A 16,430-nucleotide genomic window follows, 5' to 3' on the forward strand; every position below is an offset into this window, starting at 1 on the left:
TAAAAAATTAAAAATAAAAGTATTAAAAAAGAAAAAAGAGGAAGAAGAAAGAATAAAAAAGGGAAACTTCACAGAACTGCAAAAGCCCAACATGGAGGCAGAGGTTTATAACAACAATAAAAAGTGTGACTGCATGTACACACTCATATATCCATAAGCAAAATCAAAACAGTCCAACAAAAATAAGGTACAATAGATTGACCTGGTGAACAAAGGAAACCTAAAATTATCAGTTGAGTTCAGTTCAGTCACTCAGTCATGTCCGACTCTTTGTGACCCCATGGACCACAGCACACCAGGCCTCCCTGCCCATCACCAACTCCTGGAGCTTACCCAAACTCATGTCCATTGAGTCGGTGATGCCATCCAACCATCTCATCCTCTGTCGTCCCCTTCTCCTCCCACCCTCAAGCTTTCCCAACATCCGGGTCTTTTCAAATGAGTCAGCTCTTCGCATCAGGTGGCCAAAGTATTGGAGTTTCCCAGCTTCAACATCAGTCCTTCCAATGAACACCCAGAATTGATCTCCTTTAGGATGGACTGGTTGGATCTCCTTGCAGTCCAAGGGACTCTCAAGAGTCTCCTCCAACACCACAGTTCAAAAGCATCAATTCTTCGGCAGTCAGCTTTCTTTATAGTCCAATTCTCACATCCATACATGGCTATTGGAAAAACCATAACTTTGACTAGACAGACCTTTGCTGGTATCTACCGGTTAAGAACAAAAGTGGCTAAAGCATGAACTGGAAAACAAAAGTAAAGTAAGGTGCCAACTGGGGAATAAAACAATAAAAATAAAAGTAACAAATATGTTGAGAGGAAAGGAAAGAAAGAAAGAATAGATATGCAAAGTAAAATAGAGCTAGATAAAGAAGATTTATATACATTAAAGGTTAACTGCAAGTGGAAAAGAACAGTAGGAAAGGCAAACAAAGGAATAAATATAGAAAAAATAATAATAGGTTTAAAAAATTAGCATTAAAAAAAGAGAAAAAAAGGAAAACTCCACAGAACTGCAAAAACCCAACATAGAGGCAGAGGTCGAGGTCTATAACAACAATGAAAAGTGTGACTGGATATACCCAAACACATATACACCTATAAGGAAAATCAAAATAGTCCAACTAAAATAAAGTACAATAGATTGACCCAGTGAACAAAGGAAACTAAAAATTTATCTGTCAGTTAAGAACAAAACTAACTAAAGCACAAACTGGAAAACAACACTAAAGCAAGGTGCCAGGTGGGGAATAAAGCAATGAAAATGAAACTAACAAATACATTGAGAGGAAAAGAAAGAATAGATATACAAAGATAAATAGCGGTAGATAAAGAAATTTATATACATTTAAGATTAACTGCAAGTGAAAAAGAACACTAGGAAAAGCAAGCAAAGGGATAATGTAGAAAAAATAATATAAGTTTAAAAAATTAAAAATTAGAATTAAAAAATTAGAAAAAAAAAGGAAGACTAAACAGAACTGCAAAAGCTCATCATAGAGGCAAAGGTTTAAAATGAGTTTTTTTTTTAAGTGATTGAGAAAAGAAGAAAAAATAAAAGCTCAAAAGCTTAATCAGATTTCATAGCGCCAATAAAATTGACAACTACAACAGCGGAGGGGGAAAAGGAAAAAGAAAAGAAAAAAAATCCAAAGTAATTTACAGAACAAGTCAAAAGGTAAGAATAATAGATGTTTTTCTTGAGTCACTGTTGTCAGAGTCCTTTCCCTTGCCGGGAGTCACAGTCCACCTCACCTCCCTAGGAAGCCCTCTAACACTGTATTGATCTCCGGACCTGCTGCGGGGACAGCTCAGATTCTAATCTGGTCCTACTCCTGTGTGTTCTTGCCGCCAATGTCCACAGCTATCAGAACGAGTGCATTTTCTTTTGTGAGAGCTCTCAGGGTCCTTTTACATATTCCATAGACACAGAGTCTGCCTAATCATCATGTGGATTTAATCTGCAGTTCGTACAGCGGGTTGGAAGGTTTTGGGTCTTCTTCCTTAGCCACACTGCCTCTGAGTTTCAACTGTGGTTTTATTTCCACCTCTGCATGTGGGTCGTCCACTGGGGTTTGTTCCTGAGGCTGCCCTGGAGGACTTGGGTTTTTCCCTGTGAGGGCCAGGTGTGGAGGTGCTGCAGCTGCTTGGGTTGCAGGGGTTCTGGCAGCACCAGGTACTCAGGGGAGTTGGAGGCTAGGGCAGCAGGAAATATAGCATTCTAGAACCTAGACAGCATATTAAAAAGCAGAGACGTTACTTTGTCACTAAAGGTCCATCTAGTAAAGGCTATGGTTTTTCCAGTAGTCATGTATGGATGTGAGAGTTGGACTGTTAAGAAAGCTGAGTGTCAAAGAATTGATGCTTTTGAACTGTGGTGTTGGAGGAGACTCTTGAAAGTCCCTTGGACTGCAAGGAGATCCAACCAGTCCATCCTAAAGGAGATCAGTTCTGGGTGTCCATTGGAAGGACTGATGTTGAAGCTGGGAAACTCCAATACTTTGGCCACCTGATGCGAAGAGCTGACTCATTTGAGAAGACCCGGATGTTGGGAAAGCTTGAGGGTGGGAGGAGAAGGGGACGACAGAGGATGAGATGGTTGGATGGCATTACCGACTCAATGGACATGAGTTTGGGTAAGCTCCAGGAGTTGGTGATGGACAGAGAGGCCTGGCGTGCTGTGGTCCATGGGATCACAAAGAGTTAGACACGACTGAACAACTGAACTGAACTGAACTGAGAAGGGTATGGCAATGAGTATTGGCCAATATGCTCCAGTATTCTTGCCCGGAGAATCCGCCTGACAGGTCACAATCTACAGGGTTGCAAAGAGTTGGACATGACTGAATTGACCCTGCACACATAGACGTAACTATTTTTTGCCTGTGGCAGCTCTGCCCCAGTGAAAGTTGAGCGTGAGAGTTGAGGTGCAGCTGCTTGGCTTGTGGGGACCCTGGCAACACCAGGTGTGCAGGGACACGTACTGCCTCTACCCCAGGAGTTACGGCACTATCAGAGTCTTCTTTTGAGTCTCCTGTAGCTTGTGATCAGAAGGCCTCTTTGGCCATAATTTCTCTGTAGCTCCACCCATTCAGACACACAGAGCCCCTCCCACCCCCACCCCGGCTGGGGTCCTACTCTGTAGATTGGCACATCAGTCACTTAAAGGAGCATCCTGGGTGGGGTCCTAATCTGTAATTCAGTGCATCAGGCATTTGATGGGCCAGCCTCTCTATTGTTCAGCTGCCATGCTGGCATGTGGGGAGAGAGAAGCTATGGTGATGGCTCCACCCCCTACACGTGACTCAGCAGTATCACCTTCCTTCCATGGCTTTCCTCCACAGGCATTTCCCACCACAATCTCCTCCCTCATATCCCCTTGATCTGTATCTCCACAGTCAATAGCAGCCCTCGCCCTGGGATTGCTCCACAAACCCTAAACTCCAGCTCCCAACCGCTGTGCCTTCCAGGGGACCTGCATCCCTGTCCAGGGTATGTATGGACAGCAAAGACTCCAGCAAGGACTGTCTGATTCTCAATCCATTTAGGCTGCCACAGGTCAGCTGTTTCACTATCATCCTTAAATGTTTCTCCTCTGACTCAGACAATTGCCCTAATGTGTGGATTGGACCCGTGCTTCAGTTCCCCCACCCGCTGAGGGCAGGTCCTCTCCTAGTAACACTACTGTTTTTCCCTTTAGTTCCTTCATCCTACTGAGTTTTGAGTGGTTCTATACATTCTTTTCTGCTGGTCAGGTACTCCTGTCTGCTCTCAGATGGTGTTCTGCATGCACTTCTGTGTCTAAAGGGGTATTCCTGATGTATCTATGAAGAGAGATGTACTGCATGTCTGCCTACTCTTCTGCCATCTTGTTCTCCTGCAGACTTTCTTTTCAAGGTCAATCAAGGAGTGCAGGCAGCTAATGCTCAAAAGACCCAGACCTCCCTGATGGCCTTCAGGGAAAAGTTTTTAAAAACAGGGTGAGGGAGGGGATTTCAGAGTGCATGATCAGCTGGTGCACAATCTGTGGTAGGTTGGCGGTGAAGTAATTGAGGGTCAACATCACCAACCTTCGGGTTCCAACCTGTCTTCTGGGGACTTTGTGTTTGTGGTCAGCATGCAGTTAAATTCTTCCTTCTGGTGGGGGTTTAGGTATCTGCAAAACAGCTCAAAGATACGACTCAGGTTATTAGCCATCATTGGGCTTCCCAGGTGGCTCAGTGGTAAAGAATCTGCCTGACAATGCAGGAGACTCAAGTTCAATCCCTGAGTCTGAAAGATTCCCTGGAGAAGGAAATGGCAACCTACTCCAGTATTATTGCCTGAAACATTCCCATGGACAAAGGAGCCTGGCCTGCTACCATCCATGGGGTAGCAAACTGTGGACACAATTTAGCGACTAAACAACAACCACAAGTAGACAATATATTACCCTTTGTTCCTGGTTCTTTCTTTGCAGATTTTTTTTTTTTTTTCCATTTAAATTCAGGTTCAGGTTTTGGTAGAGGCGGTTTTGCTGACAACTTCATAAACTGTCTACTGAGCTCCTGTTTAGTTATTTTGGATCTATCTTTGCCCTCTGTTTTCACTGGGGACTTTCTCTTCAGCATAATGACTGTGTTCTTATTTTCATGCAGCTAAAAAGTAAAACAACAGGCTAGAACTGCTGGCACTGCCACTAAATGCTGCCACCCCCACTGCTGCTTATGCCCCTTGGTTTCCTTTTACAGGTAGATTTTCAGGGTTCATCAATTCTGCCTAGATATATGCCCCAAAGATTTGAAGGCAGGAATTCAAATGGATTCTTGCGTACATAGCAGCATTAATCACAACAGCCAAAAGATTTAAAAAACCCATGTGTCCATCGATAATGAAAAAATAGGGATATATACACACAATGGAATATTATTCAACTTTATTTTTTTCATTTATTTTTATTAGTTGGAAGCTAATTACTTTGCAATATTGTAGTGGTTTTTGCCATACATTGACATGAATCAGCCATGGATTTACATGTGTTCCCCATCCCGATCCCCCCTCCCGCCTCCCTCCCCATCCCATCCCTCTGGGTCTTCCCAGTGCACCAACCCCGAGCACTTATCTCATGCATCCAACCTGGGCTGGTGATCTGTTTCACCCTTGATAGTATACTTGTTTCAATGCTGTTCTCTCAGAATATCCCACCCTCACCTTTTCCCACAGAGTCCCAAAATCTATTCTGTACATCTGTGTCTCTTTTTCTGTTTTGCATATAGGGCTATTGTTACCATCTTTTAAAATTCCATATATATGTGTTAGTATACTGTATTGGTCTTTATCTTTCTGGCTTACTTCACTCTGTATAATGGGCTCCAGTTTCATCCATCTCATTAGAACTGATTCTAATGAATTCTTTTTAAGGGCTGAGTAATATTCCATTGTGTATATGTACCACAGCTTCCTTATCCATTCGTCCACTGATGGGCATCTAGGTTGCTTCCATGTTCTGGCTATTATAAGCAGTGCTGTTATGAACATTGGGGTGCACGTGTCTCTTTCAGATGTGGTTTCCTCAGTGTGTATGTCCAGGAGTGGGATTGCTGGGTCATATGGCAGTTCTATTTCTAGTTTTTTAAGGAATCTCCACACTGTTCTCCATGGTGGCTGTACTAGTTTGCATTCTCACCAACAGTGTAAGAGGGTTCCCTTTTCTCCACACCCTCTCCAGCATTTATTGCTTGTAGACTTTTGGATAGCAGCCATTCTCACTGGCATGTAATGGTACCTCATTGAGGTTTTGATTTGCATTTCTCTGATTATGAGTGATGTTGAGCATCTTTTCATGTATTTGTTAGCCATCTGTCTGTCTTCTTTGGAGAAATGTCTGTTTAGATCTTTGGCCCATTTTTTGATTGGGTCATTTATTTTCCTGGAATTGAGCTGCAGGAGTTGCTTGTATATTTTTGAGATTAATTCTTTGTCCATTGCTTCATTTGCTATTATTTTCTCCCATTCTGAAGGCTGTCTTTTCACCTTGCTTATAGCTTCCTTTGTTGTGCAAAAGCTTTTAAGTTTCATTAGGTCCCATTTGTTTATTTTTGCTTTTATTTTCTTTTTTTTTTCCATTTATTTTTATTAGTTGGAGGCTAATTACTTTACATCATTACAGTAGTTTTGTCATACACTGAAATGAATTAGCCATGGATTTACATGTATTCCCCATCCCGGTCCCCCCTCCCACCTCCCTCTCCACCCGATCCCTCTGGGTCTTCCCAGCGCACCAGGCCCGAGCACTTGTCTCATGCACCCAACCTGGGCTGGTGATCTGTTTCACCCTAGATAATATACATGTTTCAATGCTGTTCTCCTGAAACATCCCACCCTTGCCTTCTCCCAGAGTCCACAAGTCTGTTCTATACATCTGAGTCTCTTTTTCTGTTTTGCATATAGGGTTATCATTACCATCTTTCTAAATTCCACATACATGTGTTAGTATACTGTAATGGTCTTTATCTTTCTGGCTTACTTCGCTCTGTATAATGGGCTCCAGTTTCATCCATCTCATTAGAACTGATTCAAATGAATTCTTTTTAATGGCTGAGTAATATTCCATGGTGTATATGTACCACAGCTTCCTCATCCATTCGTCTGCTGATGGGCATCTGGGTTGCTTCCATGTCCTGGCTATTATAAACAGTGCTGCAATGAACATTGGGGTGCACGTGTCTCTTTCAGATCTGATTTTATTTTCAATAGTCTGGGAGGTGGGTCATAGAGGATCCTGCTGTGATTTATGTTGGAGTGTGTTTTGCCTATGTTCTCCTCTAGGAGTTTTATAGTTTCTGGTCTTATGTTTAGATCTTTAATCCATTTTGAGTTTATTTTTGTGTATGGTGTTAGAACGTGTTCTAGTTTCATTCTTTTACAAGTGGTTGACCAGTTTTCCCAGCACCACTTGTTAAAGAGGTTTTTTTTTCCGTCGTATATTCTTGCCTCCTTTGCCGAAGATAAGGTGTCCATAGGTACATGGATTAATCTCTGGGCTTTTTATTTTGTTCCATTGATCTATATTTGTGTCTTTGTGCCAGTACCATGCTATCTTGATCACTGTGGTTTTGTAGTAGACCCTGAAGTCAGGCAGGTTGATTCCTCCAGTTCCATTCTTTTTCTCAAGTTTGCTTTGGCTATTCGAGGTTTTTTGTGTTTCCATACAAATTGTGAAATTATTTGTTCTAGTTCTGTGAAGAATACTATTGGTAGCTTGATAGGGATTGCATTGAATCTATAGATTGCTTTGGGTAGTATACTCATTTTCACAATATTGATTCTTCCAGTCCACAAACACGGTATATTCCTCTATCTGTTTGTGTCCTCTTTGATTTCTTTCATCAATGTTTTACAGTTTTCTATGTATAGGTCTTTTGTTTCCTTGTAATTTTCTTTTAAAAGTAAACTCTCAGTTGGATTTCCCTGCTAGTTCAGTGGTTTAGAATCCACCTTGTTATTTAGGTAATGCAGGATAGATCAATGGTCAGGGAACTAAGATCCCACATGTCATGTGGGGACAACTAAGGCCTCACACTGTAACTACTAAGCCCATGCCCTCCAGAGCCCTTGCACCGCAAGCAGAGTATTCATGGACTTGAATGAAGACCCCACATGCCATGATTAACACTCAATGCAGCCAAATAAAAAATATTTTTAAACATTAATTCTCAAACTCGACCACTGGAGATGTTGAGTAGGTAACTCTGGGATAACATGAGAAGCTTTATATTAACAAAAGCCTCAGTTGATAGGTTTTTTTCTTCCACTGTTGACACCTCATTGTATTTTCTACCAGTTTTTTCTCTGTATACACATTTTCTTACATACATACACACACACACACATATCCATAATTAGTGTCATTTTGTGCCTATATTTGTTTAAGTTTTCCTCCTTTCCATTAATTTTATGATAGTTTAGGTAAAGCTCAAATTATGAAACATTATCTCAGGGCAATGATTGTCAAAGGATTGTTGTGGCAACTGGCAAAATTTGGAACTTTTAAAAAATCTAAATTATCAGACCCAAGCCCCAAACTTCTTGTTGCTGTTCAGTAGCTAAGTCGTGTCCAACTCCTATGCAACCCCATGGATTGTAGTCTGCCGTGCTCTTCCGTCCATGGTATTTCCCAGGTAAGAATACTGGAGTGGGTTTCCATTTCCTTCTCCAGGGGATCCTCCTGACTCTGAGACTAATCTTGAGTCTCCTATATTGGTGGGTGGATTCTTTACCACCAAACCACCTGAGAAACCCAAGCCCCAATCTACTGAGACAGAAATTTGGGGTGGGACTTGGAAATCTGTGTTGTAACATATTCTCAAGATCATCTTGGTTCAGGTTTAAGTTTGAGAACTATAAACCCCAGAAGGGGCCCTTTGGTGCTCTGCAAACTTCCTAATGAGGAAAATGCAAATCCAAAATGCTGGCACTTGTTCCTAAGAGGAAATTGAAGGGAGACTAAGGTGATTCTTTCCAGAGGAAACAAACCTAAAAGAGGAATCACAGATAGACCCTCTGTATGTCTCACAGGGACAAGGAATTGAGCAGGTCAGAGATCCTTTCCAGGAGATCCTCCTTGTCCTTGAGGAGTCAAACTGATTGGGGAACGGAAGATTCATCAATCAATTTGCCTAACAAGCTTCAGAGGGTATTTAGTCTCTAGGGCCATAAAAGCTGTAACACATCAACTTATAGTAACTAAGGCCCCCATGCACCAGACCCAAGACAACTAATGCCTTCTCCAGGAGAAATCAATGAGACCCCAAACCATGTGCCTGGCTGAATATCCTTGCTTTTTGGTGGGACAGACCTTCTTCCTTCATCATCCACGCTCCATGAGAGAATAGGATTCAGGAGAGTTGACCCCTGTAGTGGTCCCATATTGGCAAGCCTTCATAACCCAATAAGTGTTGTGGGAAGTAGGAAAAGGGTAGTTGAGTGGAAAGGGCACTGACTCATTAAGCACAAGGCAAAGAAAACCTTATAATGTCTATGGAGAAATAGCTCTAAAGACTAATTGTTTGGGAGGGTGAATGGCTATACTTCTTGTGTGAAATTACCATGACAGAGTGAGATTTCACTTCAGTTATATATATGCACTGTAGCCCGCCAGGCTCTTCTGTCCATGGGATTCTCCAGGCAAGAATACTGGAGTGGGTTGCCATTGCCTTCTCTGACTATCCTCTATGGTATTCATTAAATACTTATAAGAAGAGTAAAATTGCACCAGGATGTTTACATATGGTTCTGAAAGGATGAGGATCATCCATGAGGCGATGCTGAAAAGATGGAGAGAGGGGGCATTTTTCCAGTGTCTGCCTGTCCTCTGTCTCTCTCCTTTCCAGGTCCTGAGGTCCTGTAACCAGAGGTAAAGTAATGAGTATCTTTACCCTCTTAACTACTCACATGGCTCAGTGGTAAAGAATCCGCCTGCAATCCCGGAGATACAGGAGATGAGGGCTCGATCCCTGGGTTGGGAAGATCCCCTGGAGGAGGAAATGGCAAAATACTCGAGTGTTTTTGCTGGGAAAACATCCCATGTACAGAGGAGCCTGGAAGGCTACAGTCCATGGGGTTGCAAGTGTCGAATGACTAAGCGTGCACACACATCATTGCACTGTCTTGGAAGGAGATCCTTAAGTGTTTGAAGGGGAGAGCACAAAAAAAAAAAGACAAAATCTCCTCATTCAGAGATGAAACGTATTTAGCAACCTCACGTGAAAGTAAAAGGACTCAGAATGTAAATGTTGAAGAAATTCCAGGAAGGGAAATCAGAAGATGATGAGTATCCTAACTTATGATTGCAGAAAAATAGCTGTGTGATAATTCATCATTTGTGAAATTTCTTCAAATGTATAATTTCCCTATTTAGTCTCTCAGTTACCTTGTTTGTGCCTTTAGATAATTAGGACAGAAAGTCAGATACACACATGTTGATATTTCAGATAAAGACTGTAGAAAAGCAACTGCTGGTACTTTCCTGGGTAAAGACCCCAGGTGATAGAATGGACAAACAACAAGGTCCTGCTGCATAGCACAGAGAACTATATTCAATATCCTGTGATAAACCATAATGGAAAAGGATATAGAAAAGAATGCATATGTACAAATGAATCATTTCCCTCTTCAGCAGAAATTAACACAGCATTTTAAATCAACTCTACTTCAATAAAAAATCAAAACTGAAAAGGAGAAAGATCCCAGGTGAAAGAATAAGTAGATATCAGGGCAAGAGCAAGTAGGCTAAATTGTTGGGACTAGGGATGGTTCAACATTGGGAATGAACATGTTGCCCATTTAATTTAATTCATTTTTGGCTATTCTGGGTCTTTGTTGCGGTGCAGGCTTTTCCCTCTAATTGCAACAAGCAGGGGCTACTCTCTAGTCGTGATGCATAGGTTTTTCATTTCGGTGGCTTCTTCTGTTGCAGAACACAGGCTCTAGGTGCTCAGTAGTTGTGATTTCCATGTTCTAGAATACAGGGTCTATAGCTGTGGTGTGCAGGGTTAGTTGCTCCACTGCTTGTGGGATCTTCCTGGATCATGGATTGAATTGTGTCTCCTGCACTGGCAGGCAGATTCTTTACCACTGAGCCAACAGGGAAGCTTGGGCTTGGTTATTTAATGAGCAGAAACTTTATATTCCTTTTTCTCTTTCTATCTTTCTTCTATTAATATTAGCATCTTATTTCTTTTGTCTTCTCTCCATTTAGTAATTTCCTTGAGGGAGAGAGCTGTTGAAGGTTTGGGAGTCATAGACACCCAGAGGTTTTGATGAGCTGCAACAATGGAGAAATATTGGTTTGTACACTCATCTACTTATTAATTTACTCGCCATAGTCATGTGGAGGGTCCCTGTGTGCTAAAACCTCTGTGATAGATCTGCAATCGTGACCCAGGAATCGAACTCTTGTCTCTTACATATACTGCATTGACAGGCAGGTTCTTTATCACCAGTGCCACCTGGGAAGCCTGCAATACATCACTAGGAGATAAAATTACTTTCCTCTTTTCCAAGGCAGTTGATCCATTAACTTGCATAACACACTCCAGGCAATACCGAAAACCTCAGGCATTCTCATATACTCTCTACTACTCTGCTGAATAAAGCAAGCTGGAATGCAAGAGAACAAACCACATTTACTAAAATTCAAGGGAATCTTTTTACAAACTATCATACTTCAAATATAAGCCCTGAAAAGCAGACTGCCTTTCAGCTGATCAGAAGTCACTAGAGACTGTTGCAAACTGCCCACCTCACCCAAAGCATCAGATTGAATGAAAATAGTCATCTATAATTAAACAATTTCCATATGATATGGTCATTTTTATCTTTCCAAAGACACTGTCTGCCTTGAATTTTTTAAAATTATTGACTGGCAATGGACATACTAACACTATATTATTTTCAGATGTACACCATAATGATTCAATATTTGAAGACATTCAATACTCAATATTTCAAGATGATCACAATAAGCCAGTTAATACCAGATCACAAGATCACAAACACAAGAAAAAATTACAAGAATTTTTTCTTGTGATGAGATATTTTCAGGTCTACTCTCTTAGCAACTTTCAAATATGCAAATAGTCACTGTGTTGTACATTACAACTGCATGTTTTATTTATTTCATAACTGGAAGTTTTCATTTTTTGACCCCCTTCACCCATTTTACCCATCATTCATCCTCCTACTTGGGTATTAATACCTAAGGAGACTGACAGTGATGACAGCCAATGGTTGTCTTTCTCCTTTGCAATTAGGGGCATTACAGAATAGCAAGTGTGCAAAAACACTTGTATCAAGGCAAACAGAACACTGACAATCATTGCATTGTTGTTCAGTCACTAAGTCGTGCCCAACTCTTTGCCACCCCATGGACTGCAGCATGCCAGACTTCCTTGTCCTTCAATATCAATGCCCTTCAGTATCAATCAGTCTTATGCTATTTCTTATTGCTGGTTATAGGACCTGTTACTCTGGGTACAGGACCCCCAGGACCAGGGGTGGTGAGAGTCAGAGTGCAGGTGGACTCTAGATGAGTGTCTTCATCTTCTTAGCTCTTTCTAAGCATCACTTTAATGTGGGTGCAGCATATGATTCACCCTTTCTGGTTCATATGTAAATAGCCTGAGAAAATTTGAGAGACTATCTCAAATATCTTTCTTTCCTCCCAAATATTTAATGTGCAATTTCTTTCTTCCCAAATATTTAATGAGCACCATAGAGAACAAAATTTTGTTTGTGATGATTTTAGTATCTCATGGTAATGAAATGGTTTAGTACTTGAAGACTTGGCCACGCTTTCCTTGGACATTTTAACAAGTCCCTTAACATCACAGGTGAAGTGTGTTTCATCATGTGACAAATATCCAGGAAACATATAGCCCTGTTTCTACAAGATATTGATTGTCCTTGGTATTTGTTGTTGTTGTTCAATTGCTAAGTCATTTCTGACTTTTTGTGACCCCGTGGGCTGTAGCATGCCAGGCTTCCCTGTCCTTCACTATCTCCCAGAGTTTTTTCAAACTCATGTCCATTGAGAAAATGATGCTATCTAACCATCTCATCCTCTGCCACCCTCTTCTCCTCCTGTCTTCAATGTTCTTGGTATACCAGGTTGAAAATTTGTAAATGTGTTTTATTATTCAGTGAAAATATTTTCTTTATTTTTCCATAAGAAATAAACCTTAGTTCTACTCATGCCACAATTCTCTCTCCAGATATTTGACAAATTTTCTCACCTCTGAGGCATCATTATCTGATGCTTTTCTGGCTCCCAGACAAGGCAAATAACCTAGAACAAGTTACTATATTTTACTGGGCCTCATGTACCACTTTCGCTTTAGAGCAAGAATGAACCATTTATCTTGAAGGTCCAAATTTGCTCTCAATTTTTAATTTAAAAATAATTTTTTAACAAAACATACTTATTTATTTTCCTCTACACTGGGTCTTTGGTGCTGTATGGGGCTTTCTCTAGTTACAGTGCATGGGCTTCTCACTGCAGAAGCTTCTCTTATGGAGCATGAGCTCTAGGGCATGAGGGCTTCAGCAGTTGTGGCACATGGGCTTTGTTGTGCTGCAGCATGTGGGATCTTCCTGGACCAGGGATCAAACCCATGTTCCCTGCGTTGGCAGGTGAATTCTTATTCACTGGGCCACCAGGGAAGTTCTGCTCTAATTTTTTTTTTTTTTTATTTGATGATCCTAAGCCAGAGATAGAGGCTTCCATGGTGACTCAGTGGTGAAGAATCTGCCTGAAATGCAGCAGACATGGTTTTGATCCCTGAATCAGGATGATCCCCTGGAGAAGGAAATGGCCACTCCCTCCAGTATTCTTACCTGTGAAATCCCATGAACAGAAGAACCTGGTGAGCTATAGTTTGTGGAGTTGCAAAGAGTCAGACACAAGTTAGCAACTGAACAACAACAAGCCAGAGTTCAAGAGGGTGGATGAGTATCCCAAAGATCAGTGGACAGTGGTTGAAAGGCTGCATAGAACAAATAACAGAATGTAGGATTCGTAAGCTTTGTCCTGTTAAGTATCTTATACCCAATCCTCCACTTTAAGAAGTTAAAGTAGTAGACTCTTGGCTTCCCTGGTGGCTCAGACAGTAAAGAATCTGCCTGCAATTCAGGAGACCTGGCTTCGATCCCTGGGTTGGGAAGATCCCCTGGATAAGGGAATGGCAACCCACTCCAGTATTCTTGCCTGGAGAATTCCATGGACAGAGGAACTGGGATGATTACAGTCCATGTGTTCCCTAAGAGTAGGACAGGACTGGGCAACTAATACACACAGAGCGACTCTAGAGGCTGTCCAGTGGCTATTTCATTTTGTTTTTTTGTTTTTTTTTTTTCCCCTTCTTCAATCATCTAGCTGATGCATCAGCAACATGGAACCAGGAAATCAAACACTTGCTTTAGAATTTTTACTCCTGGGATTTTCCCAGGACTCAGAAAAGCAGCGCATCTTATTTGGGTTGTTTCTATCTGTGTTTGTGGTCACTGTGCTCGGGAATCTGCTCATCATCCTGGCCATCAGCTCAGACCCCCGTGTCCACACCCCCATGTACTTCTTCCTCTCCAACTTGTCCTTGGCTGACATTGGTTTCATCTCCACCACAGTCCCTAAAATGATTGTGAACATCCAGACACAGAGCAAATCCATCAGCTATGCAGGCTGCATCACCCAGATGTGTCTTTTCATGGTTTTTGGAGGTATGGACACTTTTCTCCTGACTGTGATGGCCTATGACCGCTTTGTGGCCATCTGTCACCCCCTGCACTACACAGTCATCATGAACCCTTGCCTCTGTGGTCTGCTGGTTCTTGTGTCTTGGTTCACCAGCTTGTCATACTCCCTGATCCAGAGTCTGTTGGTGTTGCGGCTGTCCTTCTGTACCAACTGGGTCATTCCACACTTTTATTGTGAACTTGCTCAGGTCCTCATGCTTGCTTGCTCAGACACACTCATCAATTACATCTTGCTGTATATGGTGACTGGACTTCTTGGCATTGTTCCCTTCTCAGGGATCCTTTTCTCCTACACCCACATTGTCTCCTCCATTCTGAGAATCCCATCAGCTCATGGGAAATATAAAGCATTTTCTACCTGTGCATCTCACCTGTCTGTGGTTTCTTTGTTCTATGGGACGGGCCTTGGCGTGTATCTCAGTTCTGATTCATCTTCCTGGAGAGGCATGATTGCCTCAGTGATGTACACTGTGGTCACCCCTATGCTGAACCCCTTCATCTACAGCCTGAGGAACAGGGACATCAAGAGGGCTCTACAAAAAGTCATTGGAAGGACACTCTGTGTTCAGTGGTGGGAGTACAGATCCAAGGGTTTTGAGCCGACAGTGATAGCAGCAGTTGGCTAAAGAAGTCCTGCCTCTTTCTTGTGTGTGTGATTTGAATAACATGTATTCTATTTAAACTAGCATATATATTTTAATGTAAATATTTTGCATTCAGTTCACTTAAAAATATCAGAATTGTTTTTGAAACACATTTCATAAACTTAGAATTCCAGCTATTATTTAATAATTTTACATATGTAGAGAAAGTGTTTTTAAATGACCACTCATTGAATTTTAGAATGTAGACCTAAGCTTAATTATTCAACAGCTTGCATTTACTCAGTATATTTTATTGTCATTCAAGTGTTTGAAATCCTGACTCTAATTACTTTACATCATTACAGTAGTTTTTGTTATACATTGATATGAATTAGCCATGGATTTACATGTATTCCCCATCCCAGTCCCCCCTCCCACCTCCCTCTCCACCCCATCCCTCTGGGTCTTCCCAGTGCACCAGACCTGAGCACTTGTCTCATGCAGTGTGGAGATTTCTTAAAAAGCTGGAAATAGAACTGCCATATAACCCAGCAATCCCACTTCTGGGCATACACACCAAGGAAACCAGATCTGAAAGAGACACATGCACCCCAATGTTCATCGCAGCACTGTTTATAATAGCCAGGACATGGAAGCAACCCAGATGCCCATCAGCAGACGAATGGATGAGGAAGCTGTGGTACATATACACCATGGAATATTACTCAGCCATTAAAAAGAATTCATTTGAATCAGTTCTAATGAGATGGATGAAACTGGAGCCCATTATACAGAGCGAAGTAAGCCAGAATCCTGACTCTTTAAAACTTTTTAAAATTGAAATATAGTTGATTTACAATGCTGTGTTAATTTCAGGTGCACAGCAAAGTGAATCAGTTATACATATACCCATATCTATTCTTTTTCAGGTTCTTTCCTGTATAGGTTACCACAGAATATTTAGATTTTTTTTAATAGAGTGTGGTTGATTCACAATGTTCTGCTAGTTTCTGCTATACAGCTAAGTGAACCAGTTGTGTGTATGTTCACACTTTCTCAGATTCTTCTCCCACACAGGTGATTACAGGATTTTGAGTAGGGTTCCTAGTGCTATTCAGTAGGTCCTTACTAGTTGTCTATTTTATACATAGCAGTATATATATATTAATCACAATCTCCCTATTTATCATCCCCACACATTTCCCTTTGGTAACTGTAAGGTTGACTTTGGGATCTATGACTCTTTCTGTTTTATGAGTTTGTTTGTATCATTTTTATTGGGTTCCACATGTAAGTGATATTAATGATATTTGTCTGACTTACTTCACTTAGTTTGATAACCTTTAGGTCCATCCATGTTGCTGCAAATGGCATTATTTTGTTCTTTTTCACAACTGAGTAGTATTCTGTTGTATATATGTACACATCTTCATTCATTCCTCTGTTGATGGACATTTAGCTTGCTTCCTTGTCCTGATTTTGGTGAATAGTGTTGCAATAAACATTGAAGTGCATGTATCTTTTTGAATTATGGTTTTCTCTGGTTATATGCCAAGG

At 41.3% G+C, this 16,430-nt stretch overlaps 1 protein-coding gene across 1 annotated transcript; it reads left to right on the forward strand.

The window, feature by feature from the left end:
• The first annotated feature begins 13,928 nt into the window (after positions 1-13,928).
• LOC139033419 (olfactory receptor 7D4-like) lies at positions 13,929-14,915 on the forward strand. The gene has a single exon (XM_070462563.1). It carries the CDS (start codon positions 13,929-13,931, stop codon positions 14,913-14,915), a length of 987 nt encoding a protein of 328 aa, XP_070318664.1.
• The last annotated feature ends 1,515 nt before the right edge of the window (positions 14,916-16,430 follow it).

This window comes from Odocoileus virginianus, chromosome 3, assembly GCF_023699985.2.
Source record: "Odocoileus virginianus isolate 20LAN1187 ecotype Illinois chromosome 3, Ovbor_1.2, whole genome shotgun sequence".
NCBI classification, from domain to species: domain Eukaryota; kingdom Metazoa; phylum Chordata; class Mammalia; order Artiodactyla; family Cervidae; genus Odocoileus; species Odocoileus virginianus.